Genomic DNA, 14,277 nt, shown 5'->3' with positions numbered 1-14,277 from the left:
AAAGTATATTACATATAGGATATTATATATAGGTTATTAAAGTATATTATATATAGGATATTAAAGTATATTACATATAGGATATTATATATAGGATATTAAAGTATATTATATATAGGATATTAAAGTATATTATATATAGGATATTAAAGTATATTACATATAGGATATTATATAAAGTATATTACATATAGGATATTATATAAAGTATATTACATATAGGATATTATATAAAGTATATTACATATAGGATATTATATAAAGTATATTACATATAGGATACTATATAAATTATATTATATTATATTTCAGCACCCCGGGTTGCCTTGGTGAAAAACAGAGTATTTTATTAATTCAGAAAAGCTCTAAAAGCATGTGTCTGTGACTGAAATAGACTCCGAAATGAGATGCAGATTCAGTTCCACATGAGGTTATTGATTAGCAAATGATATAAATATTATGAGTGTAAACATTAGCTGCGCAGGTTACATTGTAACCGCGTTTTCACCAGACGAAACACGACAGAAATGTAAATACAGCCATTCAGAAGCACAGAATATGCACTCACTCATGATATGGGAAGGTTTATAATCTAATTAACACATATTAACCCTCCTTAACATTATTAAATGTACATGCTGAATCACTGATGTGTGTTCAGTTCTAAAGTTCAATTTCAGACGGTTTATTTTATTTTCCAGATCTGAGCTGAACTATCTGCTGCTGCTTTCAGTATATGGCAATAAATGTCATGTAAAATGGCATTCAAACTCACATTATTAGCATTTAACACTGAATAAAGCACATGAGCTGTACCTGAGGTGATTGTCAGTTTTCTGTTGTTCAGCTGTGAGAAATAGAAGCCGTTTTCAATATATCAATTCGAGGTGTTGATTAGGACAAAAACTCCTTTTAATATGTAAAATATTCCTTCTATCAGGTGCCGTTGCTTTAATTTAAAACACAGTTTAAAATCAATCGCTCCTGTCCTCAATCTGGCAACCTGCGCATGTGTTTGTTTTGATCCAGGAGTGCAATACCTAGTTCAACCACTGGGTGTCAAACTTACATACCGCACCTTTAACAAACCGTTTACTACAGATTTTGTGTAATTTTGTTCACATGGATAATTGAAAATTAAACAGATGATGTCATTACGCTGCTGTGCCGTCAGCCAATCATCGCATTGCTGATCATGATTTCCAGGATTGATAGATCAGTCCTTCACAACACACGCTGTGATCTCAGATGAGTTCATCCAGACATTTTAATCTGATTCACGAACATGTTAGAAGAACCAAATTAGCCTAAGATCAGTTATCAAGATTAAAAGATCCAGGATCTGCCGAATCATCTTAGATCATTTAAGCAAGGTATGAAGAACAGACCCCTGGCAGCACTGAAACTGCTGTCACACCTAAAAACATTTACTTAATCCCTTAGTACCGCTTTGACCCAATTCTGAGTCAATGCAGTATACTGAAAAGAAATGAAGGCAAGAAAAGTACCATATTTTGTATTCAAAAGCCAAAGCAGATTTTATATTAAAGATAGAAAAAGAAGCAAAAGTAAATCACTGTCACACACAGTTTTGTTAGTATCGCAAAGGAGAACTACATATACAGCATCTTCATATTTACATACAAGTTACAACCAACAAAAACCGTATAAATATATCTTAGTTAACTTACAGCAGTTACATGTGTCTGAAACTTCAGGAACAAAACAATAAAAAATAAAAACAAAGCACTCTGTTAAATAACTGGCACCAATCCTACAGACAAATGAAGTGGTTATATCAATTAAAAATGCATGAATCAAATTAATGCATGTTTGTTCAAAAGACTCGTATTCGTTTGACTCCACTGTGAAGATCGAGTTTCAGGTCTGGAAAAAGAAAAAAACGGCATCAAACAATCCGAGCTGCCGAGACCAAGAGAAAGTAGCGAGGCCTAAACGCACCGTGTGTTTTAGCAGCAAAAACATCGTCCTGAAGCTCGGAGAAATCCCTCCGAGATGGTTGAGAGAACTCAAACACATACATAAGGGTTCGTTACAATCCTCCAATAAGCTTTATAGAAAAGAAACACGTACAAAAGCATCATAAAACATTTCCAAACAGGTCAATCTCACAAAAAACAAAACATCCAGTCACATTTAACCCAAAATAAATTAAGATATATATTTTTTGCATAATAAAATGTCTTTGTTGTTCAAAACCTATTATTATCATTCATAATCTTGTATTTTATTATCCATTTCAACAGTAAAAATAATACCATGATGCAGAAATACTTCACAATAAAAAAAAAAAACTGCGCTCATTACAGTCCTGACAACGTCATGTGCTTAAACTCTTACAAATTGGTGTACTTTTTAATATTTATTTTGGGGTAAATGTAAACTGGACATGCTCCTGACAGATTTTGTGACATTAACCCATTCACTTACATTATTACTATTATTATTATTACAGCCTTAACCATTTCATGAACAACCAAATCCTGTGTAAGTGCAAGGTGCTTTACAGATTCAGCTTTTTATTTCTGTTTTGCTTGCTAAATTAAAGTCATTTTTAATATCAAACTTGTACCGAATATATATACACAGTTTGGTCCATAAATATTTGGACATCGACACAATTCTAACACAATGGATTTGAGATTAAACTGACAAGATGTGCTTTAACTGCAGACTGTCAGCTTTAATTTGAGAGATTACATCCAAATCAGGTGAACGCTGTAGGATTTACAAAAGTTTGCATATGTGCCTCCCACTTGTTAAGGGTCCAAAAGTAATTGGACAGAGCGCAGAGTGTCAGCTTTAATTTGAGGGTATTTACATCCAAATAAGGTGAACGGTGTAGGAATTACAACAGTTTGCATATGTGCCTCCCACTTGTTAAGGGTCCAAAAGTAATTGGACAGAGTGCAGAGTGTCAGCTTTAATTTGAGGGTATTTACATCCAATTCAGGTGAATGGTGTAGGAATTACAACAGTTTGCATATGTGCCTCCCACTTGTTAAGTGTCCAAAAGTAATTTGACAGAGTGCAGAGTGTCAGCTTTAATTTGAGGGTATTTACATCCAATTCAGGTGAATGGTGTACACTCACAGAAATGATTCATGGCAGAGTTAGTTTTTATGCATTTACATCTATTTGACTTTATTTAAAAACTAATATTTTTAAAATCTATACATTAAAAGTAAATATACTCTAAAAGATTTAATCAATTATACAATTTATTTAATGCAATTAGTTAATAAATACTAACATTGTTTGAATAATAAGAGTTATAAAACAAACAAGATTCTGTTATTTAAAGTTTATGTGATTGGTTTTCATCAAAGTTATGAAAAAAATCAATTTGGAAACAGGAAATGACATCACTTTCGCTGGACACAAGCCCTCGGGATATTGTGGGAATCTGTCACACACATGTTGGTAAGTAATCCGAAACATCCTTTGTTGTATGGCTCCTGTTCTAATTATTTTTTTTATTTAGCATCGAGTGTATATAATATTAATCAATTTATGGTAATTTTATGTAGTTTGTGATTTTTTTTAAACGGTTTTATCGTACATTGGTTTACCGGAGAATACAGATGCCCGTTAGAATCATAACTTTAGTAAGCTTAGCCAAACAACTTTAAAATGCATCAATTAATCAAATTAACCCATTGCTGTCGGTTTTTATGTTTGTGAAAATAAAGAGAATCGAATTAGAAGTCAAGAATTGTCACTGTAATATGTAAGCTAATGTTTGCTGTTTTACGGCTAGTTAGATTACAGAACTGAATGACACCACTTATTTTATTCTTACGTTCTTTTTTTCCAGAAACGTAACTGGTTTTCCTCTCGCCGTGTTCTCACCTCCACGTGGCAACATAGATTTTTGTAAGTATAAGTTAAAAGATCTACACGTTAACATGTTTAACATATTAGATGAACTTTTAATTAATGTTCAGTCAATGTAATATACAATAGATTTTCAATATAATGCTGAAATGTTTAGAGTAAACGTTAACCCTCTGGTGTCCATGCCCGCCTCGCCCGGTGTGAGGCGTCTTCTCCTGAAAACCCCGAAAAGAACTTAAATTACACTTTCAGTTTTTATCGTACAGATAAGAGCAATACATCAATCCAATCTGTTAAGTGTCTACTTTTTTTAGGTACACTTACAATAACAACAAAAGTGTGTGCTTTTGCAAAATAAGGAAAGTAAACAGTGTACGCATTATTTCGTCTCTTCGTGAACCGTTTTAGCGTCACTAAAATGATCTGAAACTCTGCGAAAAATAAACACACAGACATGAGACATATATCTGCAGAAAGCTTGACGTGTCTACTTTTAAATGCAGCGAGTGCATGTTGAAAACAAATATTGTTTGATAACGTAATCAGTGTGAAGCGAACACTATGTCCAGTTTCTCAGTCTGAGCTCATTATTTTTAATGCGATCCCGCCCACGAGGCGTTGTTATTACCATGTGAGACGCGTGCGACATGAACACTGGTCAGAAAAAACTGCGGAATCTTCACGAATACATGAGAGATATACATGAGAGACATACCTGCTTAAAGCTTGGAAGCTGCACTTTCCAACTCATTTTGAAAACAAATGTTGTCCCGCATGGTTGTCCCTCTAACTCTCTCGGCAGAGCGCGCAGCACGCCCACAAACAAACACAGCGCACTGGCTAGAAAGATTATTTAATTTTCGTTCTCAGGAATAAGTTGGAATTATGACCTATTTAACCTCACGAGACCACCGTGATCTGATGCTGCTTTATTAAGAACGTGACGCATGTTATACGTGTTATTTATTGAAGTTTGGAAAGAGTTAACTAAGACTGCGATTATTTGTGCAAAATATATATAAAAGGTCTTAAAATATTATTTTGATTTAAAGTAATTGTTTTTCATGTTTAAAATATTATTTATGTGTGTGTTTAAAGCTTTTATCATTACTTTAATTATTATTAAATGCTGGATTAGTGCACAAGAACGTTTTTATTACAACAGTTTTGCAAACACGTTTTAAACCATTTCAAATATATATTTGTGTGCATACTGTATAAGTGCACATACACTTCTGTCTCTCCAGGTGTGAATTATTCATGAGCATTGTTACTCACGCATAGAGCTGCACTGAGCCCAAACAGACATTACTAAATGTTAATCATTGTAATGTTTTCTTTGAATGAGAGAACAGAATAACTTTCACATAATTGTGAAGTAAATATTCAAGCCTACAAGACTAGTAACTTAAAAGTCTCATTCAGGCCCATTCAGTCTGAATTTTTTGGACCTTATTTCAGCTACTTTTTTCTCCAAAACCTACTAACCACGCATAATTTTTTTTTCTAAACAATGCAAGCATGTACATCAATATTTCTCACATATTATTGTAGCACAGTTTGGCCAATACTATGTAAAAAGTAGCTGAAATAAGCACAAAAATCTTGGGGGCCCCAAAATCATCTCAGACCTCAGAGGGTTAAAATGTGAAGTATTTAATGTACAATATAAAATGATAATTATGCCTATAATGTTTGATATAAGACTAGGTTGAAAATGTGGGTTTTTTCCAGGTATTATTTTACATTATACAATTGAACAAGAGTTAGCTTCTACGTTTGGAGCATCATAAATGTTGTTAAACCCTAAAAAAATACTAAAGTGAAAATGCAGCTAAGTTCACAAATAACCTAAAAGAGTTGTTTTTGTGTTTGTCTTCATTCACAGGTGCTGTGTGAATGTGGCGTTGCAAATTGTGTGAAAGTTTGTTATCTTCCAGGTATGAATTATTAAAACATCTTAGGCTGAGACATTCACACCATAGCCGGACTTACCGATATCCATGTGTATATGTAGACTGCCCTTGCACTTTCACAACTTGGAAGAAACTTTTAAGTCACACATATCGAACACATAGCAAGTTAGACAAAGCTGGTGCACAGTCCACTACGTTTTCATGTCATACGTGTGGTTGTGAACAACTTGCAACAGAGAGGGAATACTTCAGCCATATTAATCAGCATCTTAGGCAATATGAAAATGTAACTTGTATGTTTGAGGGATGTACATATCAGTCAAACATATATGGCACTTTTAACTCGCATAAAAACCGTAAGCATAATCCTCACATTCTAAAGGATTTCAAAGCAGGCGTAGTTAAAGTCAGTGCACAGTCTAGTCCAGCAGATGAGGGGCCCATATGTACTGCAGACATAGATGTTGATTTGTCAGGCACGGATGCAGATAGTGATATTGATATTTCAGAAGATCTCCCTAAAGTTGTAGAAAAAAAACTTGGCTCCATTCTATTGAAGTTGGAAAACATTTTTCATGTTCCATCCACTGCTATAGACGAGTTTCTTGATGAGTTACACTACTTGCTGAGTACTGTGTCTGTGCCTATAACTTTTCGCAGTATTTCAAATTTTTTCAGAAGTAAAGACATTGAGGTTGATAGTTTGATTATTAAGGAATTAGCAGATTTACTGTGTAAATCCAGCCCTTTGGCAAATGCACTGGGAAAAGGTGGTCCCCTTGCAACAGCTTATAAGAGGAAAGAGTACTACAAAGAAGTGTTTAAGGTAGTTGAGCCAGTGGAGTTTGTTCTTGATAAAAAAAAAAAAAGCATCTTTTCAATATATCCCATTACTGCGGTCTTTGCAGCAGATACTCAATTCTCCTCAAGTGTTGAATAGTGTTATTGATAGCCGCAGAATACAGGGTAGTAACACGAATCAGCTTGAAAACCAGGAGTATCGTTCCATAAGAGATGGTACCTACTTCAAAGAAAACCCTTTCCTGTCAAGTGACGAGTTAAGGTTTTGTTTAACTTTATACATTGATGACTTCGAATTGTGTAATCCTTTGGGCACTTCAAAGAAGAAACACAAGTTGTGCAGCATATATTGGATTCTCAATAACTTGGAACCCGGTTCCCACTCAGCACTCACTTCTATTTATTTAGCAGTTTTGTGCAAGAGTAATTATGTAAAGACATATGGATATAAAAAAATATTAGAGCCACTATTATATGATCTTGTCACATTAGAAGAGCATGGTGTTTATGTTTCACAGTTAGGAACTTTTGTCAAGGGCACAGTGTACAGTGTTGTAGCTGACAATTTGGGTGCCCATTCTTTGGCTGGTTTTCTAGAAAGCTTCTCAGGGCATTACATTTGTCGCTTTTGTACTGCTCAAAAAGAAGAGATCCAGACAACTGATGTTTATTGTGGTGCTTTTTCTCTGAGATCCAAAGAAATACATGGTACACATCTGAAGACTGCACAGGACACTAAAACAAGTTGCTTTGGAGTGAAGCGAGCTTGCCCTTTAACTGAGCATCTCAAACATTTTCATGTCAGCACAGGCTATCCCCCAGACATAGTGCATGATTTGTTTGAAGGGGTAGTTCCATTTGAGCTAGCACTGTGTTTGAACATTCTGATTTCTAAAAAGTATTTCAGTCTTGAGTCTCTTAACACACGTATCCTCAAGTTTCCTTTCAAGTGGAGCGACAAAAAGAATCAGCCTCATCCTATACCACACACCTATTTCAGTAGGAAGACAGTAGGTGGCAACGCTCATGAGAATTGGTGCCTTATACGTTTCCTTCCATTTCTGATAGGAGACCTCGTACCAGAAGAAGAGCTTGCCTGGCAAGTTTTACTAGACCTGAAGGAAATTGTAGAGTTAGTTGTGGCACCTGTTCACACCAGAGAGACAATCGCCTACCTTGATGTCAAAGTGTCAGAGCACAGGGAGAGACTACTTGAGCTAATCCCTGGTGAAACACTGAAACCTAAACACCACTATCTTGAGCACTACTCGCACTTGATCACATGCTTTGGCCCTCTTGTTGGTTTATGGACAATAAGATTTGAGGCTAAACATAGTTTTTTTAAACAAGTTGCCCGCCACACAAATAATTTCAGGAATATTGCTTTCACTCTGGCAACCAAACACCAGCAATTAATCAGTTATCATTTGCATTCATCTAGTCTCAGTACTTCAAATCTGGAAGTGACAAATATCTCCACAATCCCTATTGATGTTCTGAATGAGGAGATCGTAGTGGCTCTAAGACAGAAATATCCAGACATTAGTCAAGTTAATCTTTCTAAGAATGTCAAGACTAACGGTATCAACTACAGAAATGGAATGCTGGTTGTATGCGATTCAACTGCTGGAATGCCTGAATTTGCAGAAATTCTAAACATGTGTATAGTAAGAGATGAGTTGAGCTTCATAGTTCGTTTGTATTTTGCTTGGTATCAGGATCATTTCAGGGCCTTTCAATTGACTTTGTCACCAGATAGAAAGGTTGCCCTTGTTCAGTTTGAGGAGCTAAGAGATTGCTACCCACTTGTGGCCTACACAGTTGGATCTAGACGCATGGTAACACTGAAAAGACATATAGTCATCAAAGGTAAGATTCTCATATACTTCACTGCTGTGAAAATAGTTTGAAATTACATTTAACAAAAAAAAGAAAGAATGTACACCAAAGAACCAACTATAGGAAAGTAAAATAACCTTGCTAAATTTATCAAAAAGAATCCCTTATTTATTTATATTTATTCTATTAAAGCAAATCAATGTTTCTCTCTCTTTGGCAGATTATCTTTGTTTAAACCAAGAAAATTAAATCCTGACATTTGGCTCATTTTAAGCATTTTAACTGAGCAGATACAGACTGTCTCCTGTATGTGCCTTCTACTTTGGTGTTTAAGTGTTTAAATAACCAAACTATTACCTGTCCACTCTTTCTACTTAGATTAGCAAATCAGAATGCCAGGACGCGTGACTTTCAGAGTCCTTTTCGGAGGTGAAGGCGATGCAAGAAAACTCATCATTGAATCAGGAATACCAAACACCGTGGATGAATTTGCTCTTCAAATAAAGAATTTCTTTCAAGTGACTGAGCCATTCAAGCTTCAGTTCAAAGACAGAGAAATGAACGATCAGTTCATGAACCTTATGTCAACTTCAGAACTTGAAGATAAAGCCACTGTAAAAGTTGTATACTTGCCTTCTGAGACTAGCTCTAATCCACTCACAAGAGATGCCAGGCCCACAGTCCCTGGTACTCCTTCCAGTGTAAGCTCCGCTTCACATGATGCAAATGATTCAGATTCCTACAGCAGCAGTGATACCATCATCATGTCATCACCTGAGACCCGGTGTTCTGCTTGGCCCGATGTTTTTGTTATTCCTCGCTTTTCATACTGTGCTGAGATGATGCTCCAGACTGGGAACAATGAGTTCAATGCACATGGAACTTCACTAACTCCTACTCCAAAAGTGCGATCAGATATCCTTGAGGGCTTAGCTGAAGAAATCATAAAATACACAGTGTATCCAAAAGATGAGCAGTTGGAGGAGGTCGCCAAGGCTTTGGTACAGTCTCACCCATGTCTTCTGGAAAAAGGAACTCGCGGTGGCTACTGCGGTTGGAAGCACTACTTGAAGATAAAGATGATGAACTTCAGATCAAAACTCAGGTGTGTTTTAATCAGCTTTGATCCTATCTGAATCACCCTTTCTTCTGCATTAACCAATTTATGCTGGTGCAAGGTGGTGAAAGGAATTAAATTACAATTCAACAGAGTCATAGAAGTCTATTTATTAAAATGTTTTTCTTCTCAGCCGAGCTGGACATCCTGAGGTTACAGTCAACTCTTTGAAGAATAAACGAAGAGGCCAGGAGAAGCCTGCTGCTAACGTGAAAAAGCCCAGGAAGGCAGAAGTTAATTTCTGTCCAAGCATGCCCAGTGGTGAAACAAGAGAGAGTATGGAGGCAAAAAGAGTGGCTCTACTGACAGAAGTAAAAAAGAAGAAAAAAGATGAGGCTGAGATCAAGAAAATGATGCAGCATACTTTTTCAAGAAGGAGGCAGGAGGTTCTTCAGGAGCCAGCAATTGCAGAGTTTGTAGACAGATGGCCGGCACTTTTTGACATCTGTGAGGTAAGTGTGAAGTGTAGTAATTTGTTCTATCAATGTTTACAAACATTTAAAATCAGTATCCTATGTGTTGTCTTTTACAGATTAACTTTGAATTTATGCGATTGACAACTGTACCTCTGACCTCCAAATTTCTTGGAGAACTGGACCGTCACTCTGGCAAACTGATAGAGATTTTTAATGCCAAAGGTGGTGCTGCAGGAAGAAAGATCAGCGCCATAATGGCCCAGATGAATAATGTACGTGTTTGTCTAATCTGATAAATATATGGTTTGTGTCATCTGTGAAGCTCATATGTCAGTTTTTTTCTCTGACCTCTGACGTTTGTGAGCTTTACTGAGGTACCTAGCAAAAACAAAATTTTACCAAGATTTTTTACCTAATTTGTAGTATAAAATATCTTAAAACACTTCCATAAAAATTGATTAAAATTTATATAAAACAATATCAGTGTTATCGAAACTTGCTTTTAGCATTTTATACTGTAAAGCCTTGTATATAGAATAATACAATTAAACAATTAAAATTAACTGAAATCAATGGGAGTTTACTTGCTTGATAGAAAGATGTAACAATCATCTTATTTTAAGGAGCCTGAAAATGAGTTTCCATAACAAATAAAGTTTATAAGATTGTTAGTTTTTGCAGTGTAAAACAAGGTGATTGGTGTGGTCAAGAAGAGAAATGTCTTTGAATCTGTTGGCTTTTAACAGAATGAAGATGTCAATGTGAGGCGAGATTGTGTGATGAGCTGTCTGAGCATCTACCTCAATGAAGACCTGGACACACTTGTTAAAGAATATGTGGTATGTATCAGAATAGTGTGCCAGTAATTTTTCCATCTAGATAATATGGATTGTTCATGAGAATGGAATGGACAAGAGGACACATTGACCACCAGTATTTCAACATTGAGTCCATTGGGTTGTTTTGAATTAAAAAAATCATGCAAGGTAAATGGTGGTAGAGCTGTCACTCTGAGGGAATTAAATCCGCTTGGTCCAGAGGAACCTGAAGATGAAGTTGTCCGGGTTCTGGCACCCACATGCCCCTTCTCTGCCAGAAACAACAATCCTCGCCTAAACAATAAGGTGATGACACAGACATTTCCTAGTGGTCATGAAACTGAAATGATTTTACTGCATTGATATGATTTTGGAAATGTTTATTAAGAAGTGCCTTGTATCACCAGGATGCATGTTCTGGACTGTCTGCTTACGAACTCAAGCGCCTTGAGAACATCGCGCAGAAGGAAGCCTTCTTGTCGTCTCTGAAGATATGGCAAGTATGTGGACATTTTAGTAAAGGACTAATCAGCTGTTTTCCATTTCATTTGCCCTCTCCCTACCTCAGTCTCCACCCTACTCTCCTCTTAGTCTCTTTTTCTCTCCCTCCTGCTCTTTCACTGTTGTCCCCCACTGTACGGTCCTTCTCTCCTTCTCCTTTCTTTCTTTTGTATTCACTTGTTATCTTACAGGTGTAACATAGATTTTAAAAATATGTAAAATTAGATTTTGGTGGATTCTTGTATTTTTTTTTAAAAATGTAGTTTACAAAATATTGTAATTTCTGTCTTCATCCATTAGCACACCTTTTAGTATAATTATGGTTGCTGTCTATACAGAAAAACAAGGAGATAACTATTCTTCTTTGTCTCGCCCGCTCTCTCTCTCTCTGTCAAAAGGTAGTGGAGGATCTGAGGCAGTCAGTGAAGCCAAAGCCCAATGTCAAAAGGTAAATAAAGCAGTACAATTAAAAGCATGGATTTTTTTTTACTGTTGGGGCTAATGGATGTGGAGTAAACTCTATCGTTTTATGTAATGATAGGAGCTTTATAGCAGTAAGTGACGTCATGGTGCACCTGCGGTTTATTAGAGTAATTTCATTGGAAGAAACCGCTTCATCAGGATGGAACTCTTAAAGGGATAGTTCACCCAAAAATGAAAAGTTTGTCATCAATTACTCACCTTCGTGTTGTTCCAAACCCGTATCACCTCCATTCATCTTTGGAACACAAATTAAGATATTTTGGATTTAATCCAAGAGCTTTCTGATCCTCCCATAGACATTACTGAAAATGCACATTTAAAGTCCACAAACATAAAGTCTTTATTTTTATAATTTTTTCAGCCAAAAAGTATTCTTGTTGCTTTTATCATGTTCAAATTGAGTGACCCATGTCACATGGACTACATTAACTATGTTTTTAGTAGGTTTGTGTAATTTGAATGTGCACTTTCAGTGGTGTCTATGGGAGGATCAGATCCAAAATATCTTAATTTGTGTTCTGAAGATAAACAGAGCTGATATGGATTTGGAACAACACGAGGGTGAGTAAAAATTGTATTTTTGGGTGAACTATCCCTTTAAGTTTCAGGCTTGATGGACATACTACACTCATCCTGACTTGATTGTCAGATTATAAATTGTTACATTGGCAGAAAGGTGCACAGCATTCATGAGAAGCGTCTCCATTTTTAGTTAACTTTTTTTAACTGCATTTTTTTGTGGCAGGTTAACGGCTTCATTGGAAGAAAAATCTCTGCAGTCTCCCCGGAAATCCCTCCGTTCTAAAACAGAAAACTTCACCCCAAGTGAAGGGTTGACCCATAATCAAGTGAGAACAAGACTAATACTTGGATAATTTTCAGATATTATATTGTTGTTGTTACATTAATAGGAAATTGCACAATTGGAGATAAAAATGCATTGTGTTGTTGTTAACTTATTATCCACAGCCTTGTGACTTTTATTTTTTCAGGCTTTTAGGGGGTGATCAGGTCTTAAGGTCATTATCCTGAACTTGCATCCATTCCGTTCTCATGAATGCATATATGCTGTGTGCTTTAATGAAAAGATGTATGTATGTGTGCGTGCATGCGTGTGTGTGTAATATTATAAGTGTGTGTTTATACATTCCAGGACATTGAATCCAGAGAGGCAGAGGAAGACATGGCAGGAAAGACCATGGGCATCTACAAAGTACAATCAGAGGATCATGGTCAAGGGGATGGACGCTTCACTGATGTCCGTGTTGTGCTGGAAGGTGTGGAGGTTCTCCACAACCTGCAGAGTGTCACTCATGCATGCGTTATGTTATATGGCCTGATCTACGCGCTCAATTTGAACTACCCTAAAAGCCTGAAGTGTACATTTGAGGTGTACCAAAAAATCCTGATGGACCTGGACTCAACCAAGCTTTCCCCGAAAGTACAGACACTGAAACTGAAATTGCTCCAGTGATTTGGCTAAAAATATTAAGTTATACAGCCCCTACCCATTTTTTTTCACATTGTGCTCCAACCCAGAGATATGTTAAAATGATTTCCTAGTTCTATAATGATATGTTAATTAGCAACTGAAAATGGATCTCGGAGTACAGTTTTATTTTTTATTTATTTATTTTTTTGGGTGTCCAAGCATGTTCGAGTGTGGCTGTGTAAGTGGGTTCATATGGATGGTTTCCTAAATGTTGGCTGATGTTAACTTGGCTCAATCCAGAGTTTTGTATCAAAGACAAATATAAATAAATCTGGAATTTTCCAGTTGGTCTAATTCAATGTGATGCATTGTTTAATTTGGTTTAGTATATAAGCATACATTAAACATGATTCAAATAAATGTTATTTATCTTTTTTAGTTACCCCGATTTAGTTCTCTTAATTATTATGCAATTTATACAATAAACTTTGTGTATTTTAAATAAATACACTTTTTATTATTAATTTAGAATAATTACATTTTACATGAACTAATTACGTAAACCTGAGGATTATGCATTTAAAATAAATAGGTTTTATTATCCTTATGAAAATAAATAGTATAAAGTTTATTTGGTAGATTTGTGTTAAAATTATGAAAAAAATATAAATGGGAATTTGTCATGTAATAAAATTAAATAAATCTTAAATTTTGGATGAAATATTTCTGTGAGTGTAGGAATTACAACAGTTTGCATATGTGCCTCCCACTTGTTAAGGGTCCAAAAGTAATTGGACAGAGTGCAGAGTGTCAGCTTTAATTTGAGGGTATTTACATCCAATTCAGGTGAATGGTGTAGGAATTACAACAGTTTGCATATGTGCCTCCCACTTGTTAAGGGTCCAAAAGTAATTTGACAGAGTGCAGAGTGTCAGCTTTAATTTGAGGGTATTTACATCCAATTCAGGTGAATGGTGTAGGAATTACAACAGTTTGCATATGTGCCTCCCACTTGTTAAGGGTCCAAAAGTAAGTGGACGACTGGCTTCTCAGTTGTTCTCCTGGACAGGTGTGTGTAATTCCCTCATTATCCCAA

At 35.8% G+C, this 14,277-nt stretch overlaps 1 protein-coding gene across 1 annotated transcript; it reads left to right on the top strand.

Moving 5' to 3' along the window:
- Positions 1–10,136: 10,136 nt before the first annotated feature.
- LOC130232513 (uncharacterized) lies at positions 10,137–13,490 on the top strand. Its single transcript, XM_056462465.1, has 7 exons — positions 10,137–10,219; positions 10,694–10,786; positions 10,934–11,071; positions 11,173–11,265; positions 11,665–11,714; positions 12,495–12,597; positions 12,903–13,490. The coding sequence occupies exons 1-7, from the start codon at positions 10,202–10,204 to the stop codon at positions 13,221–13,223; spliced, it is 816 nt and encodes a 271-aa protein (XP_056318440.1). The 5' UTR covers positions 10,137–10,201; the 3' UTR covers positions 13,224–13,490.
- The last annotated feature ends 787 nt before the right edge of the window (positions 13,491–14,277 follow it).

Source organism: Danio aesculapii, chromosome 7, assembly GCF_903798145.1.
Source record: "Danio aesculapii chromosome 7, fDanAes4.1, whole genome shotgun sequence".
NCBI lineage: Eukaryota > Metazoa > Chordata > Actinopteri > Cypriniformes > Danionidae > Danio > Danio aesculapii.
The sequence above is the reverse complement of the archived record's forward strand: the minus strand, read 5'-3'. Positions and strand labels throughout refer to the sequence as shown.

Bases quoted from the DNA above. Each gene is read 5' to 3' on its own strand.
- LOC130232513 (XM_056462465.1), top strand. The intron at 11,072-11,172 runs GTGATGACACAG...TTGTATCACCAG, and splicing joins ATCCTCGCCTAAACAATAAG to GATGCATGTTCTGGACTGTC. The intron at 11,266-11,664 runs GTATGTGGACAT...CTCTGTCAAAAG, and splicing joins CGTCTCTGAAGATATGGCAA to GTAGTGGAGGATCTGAGGCA.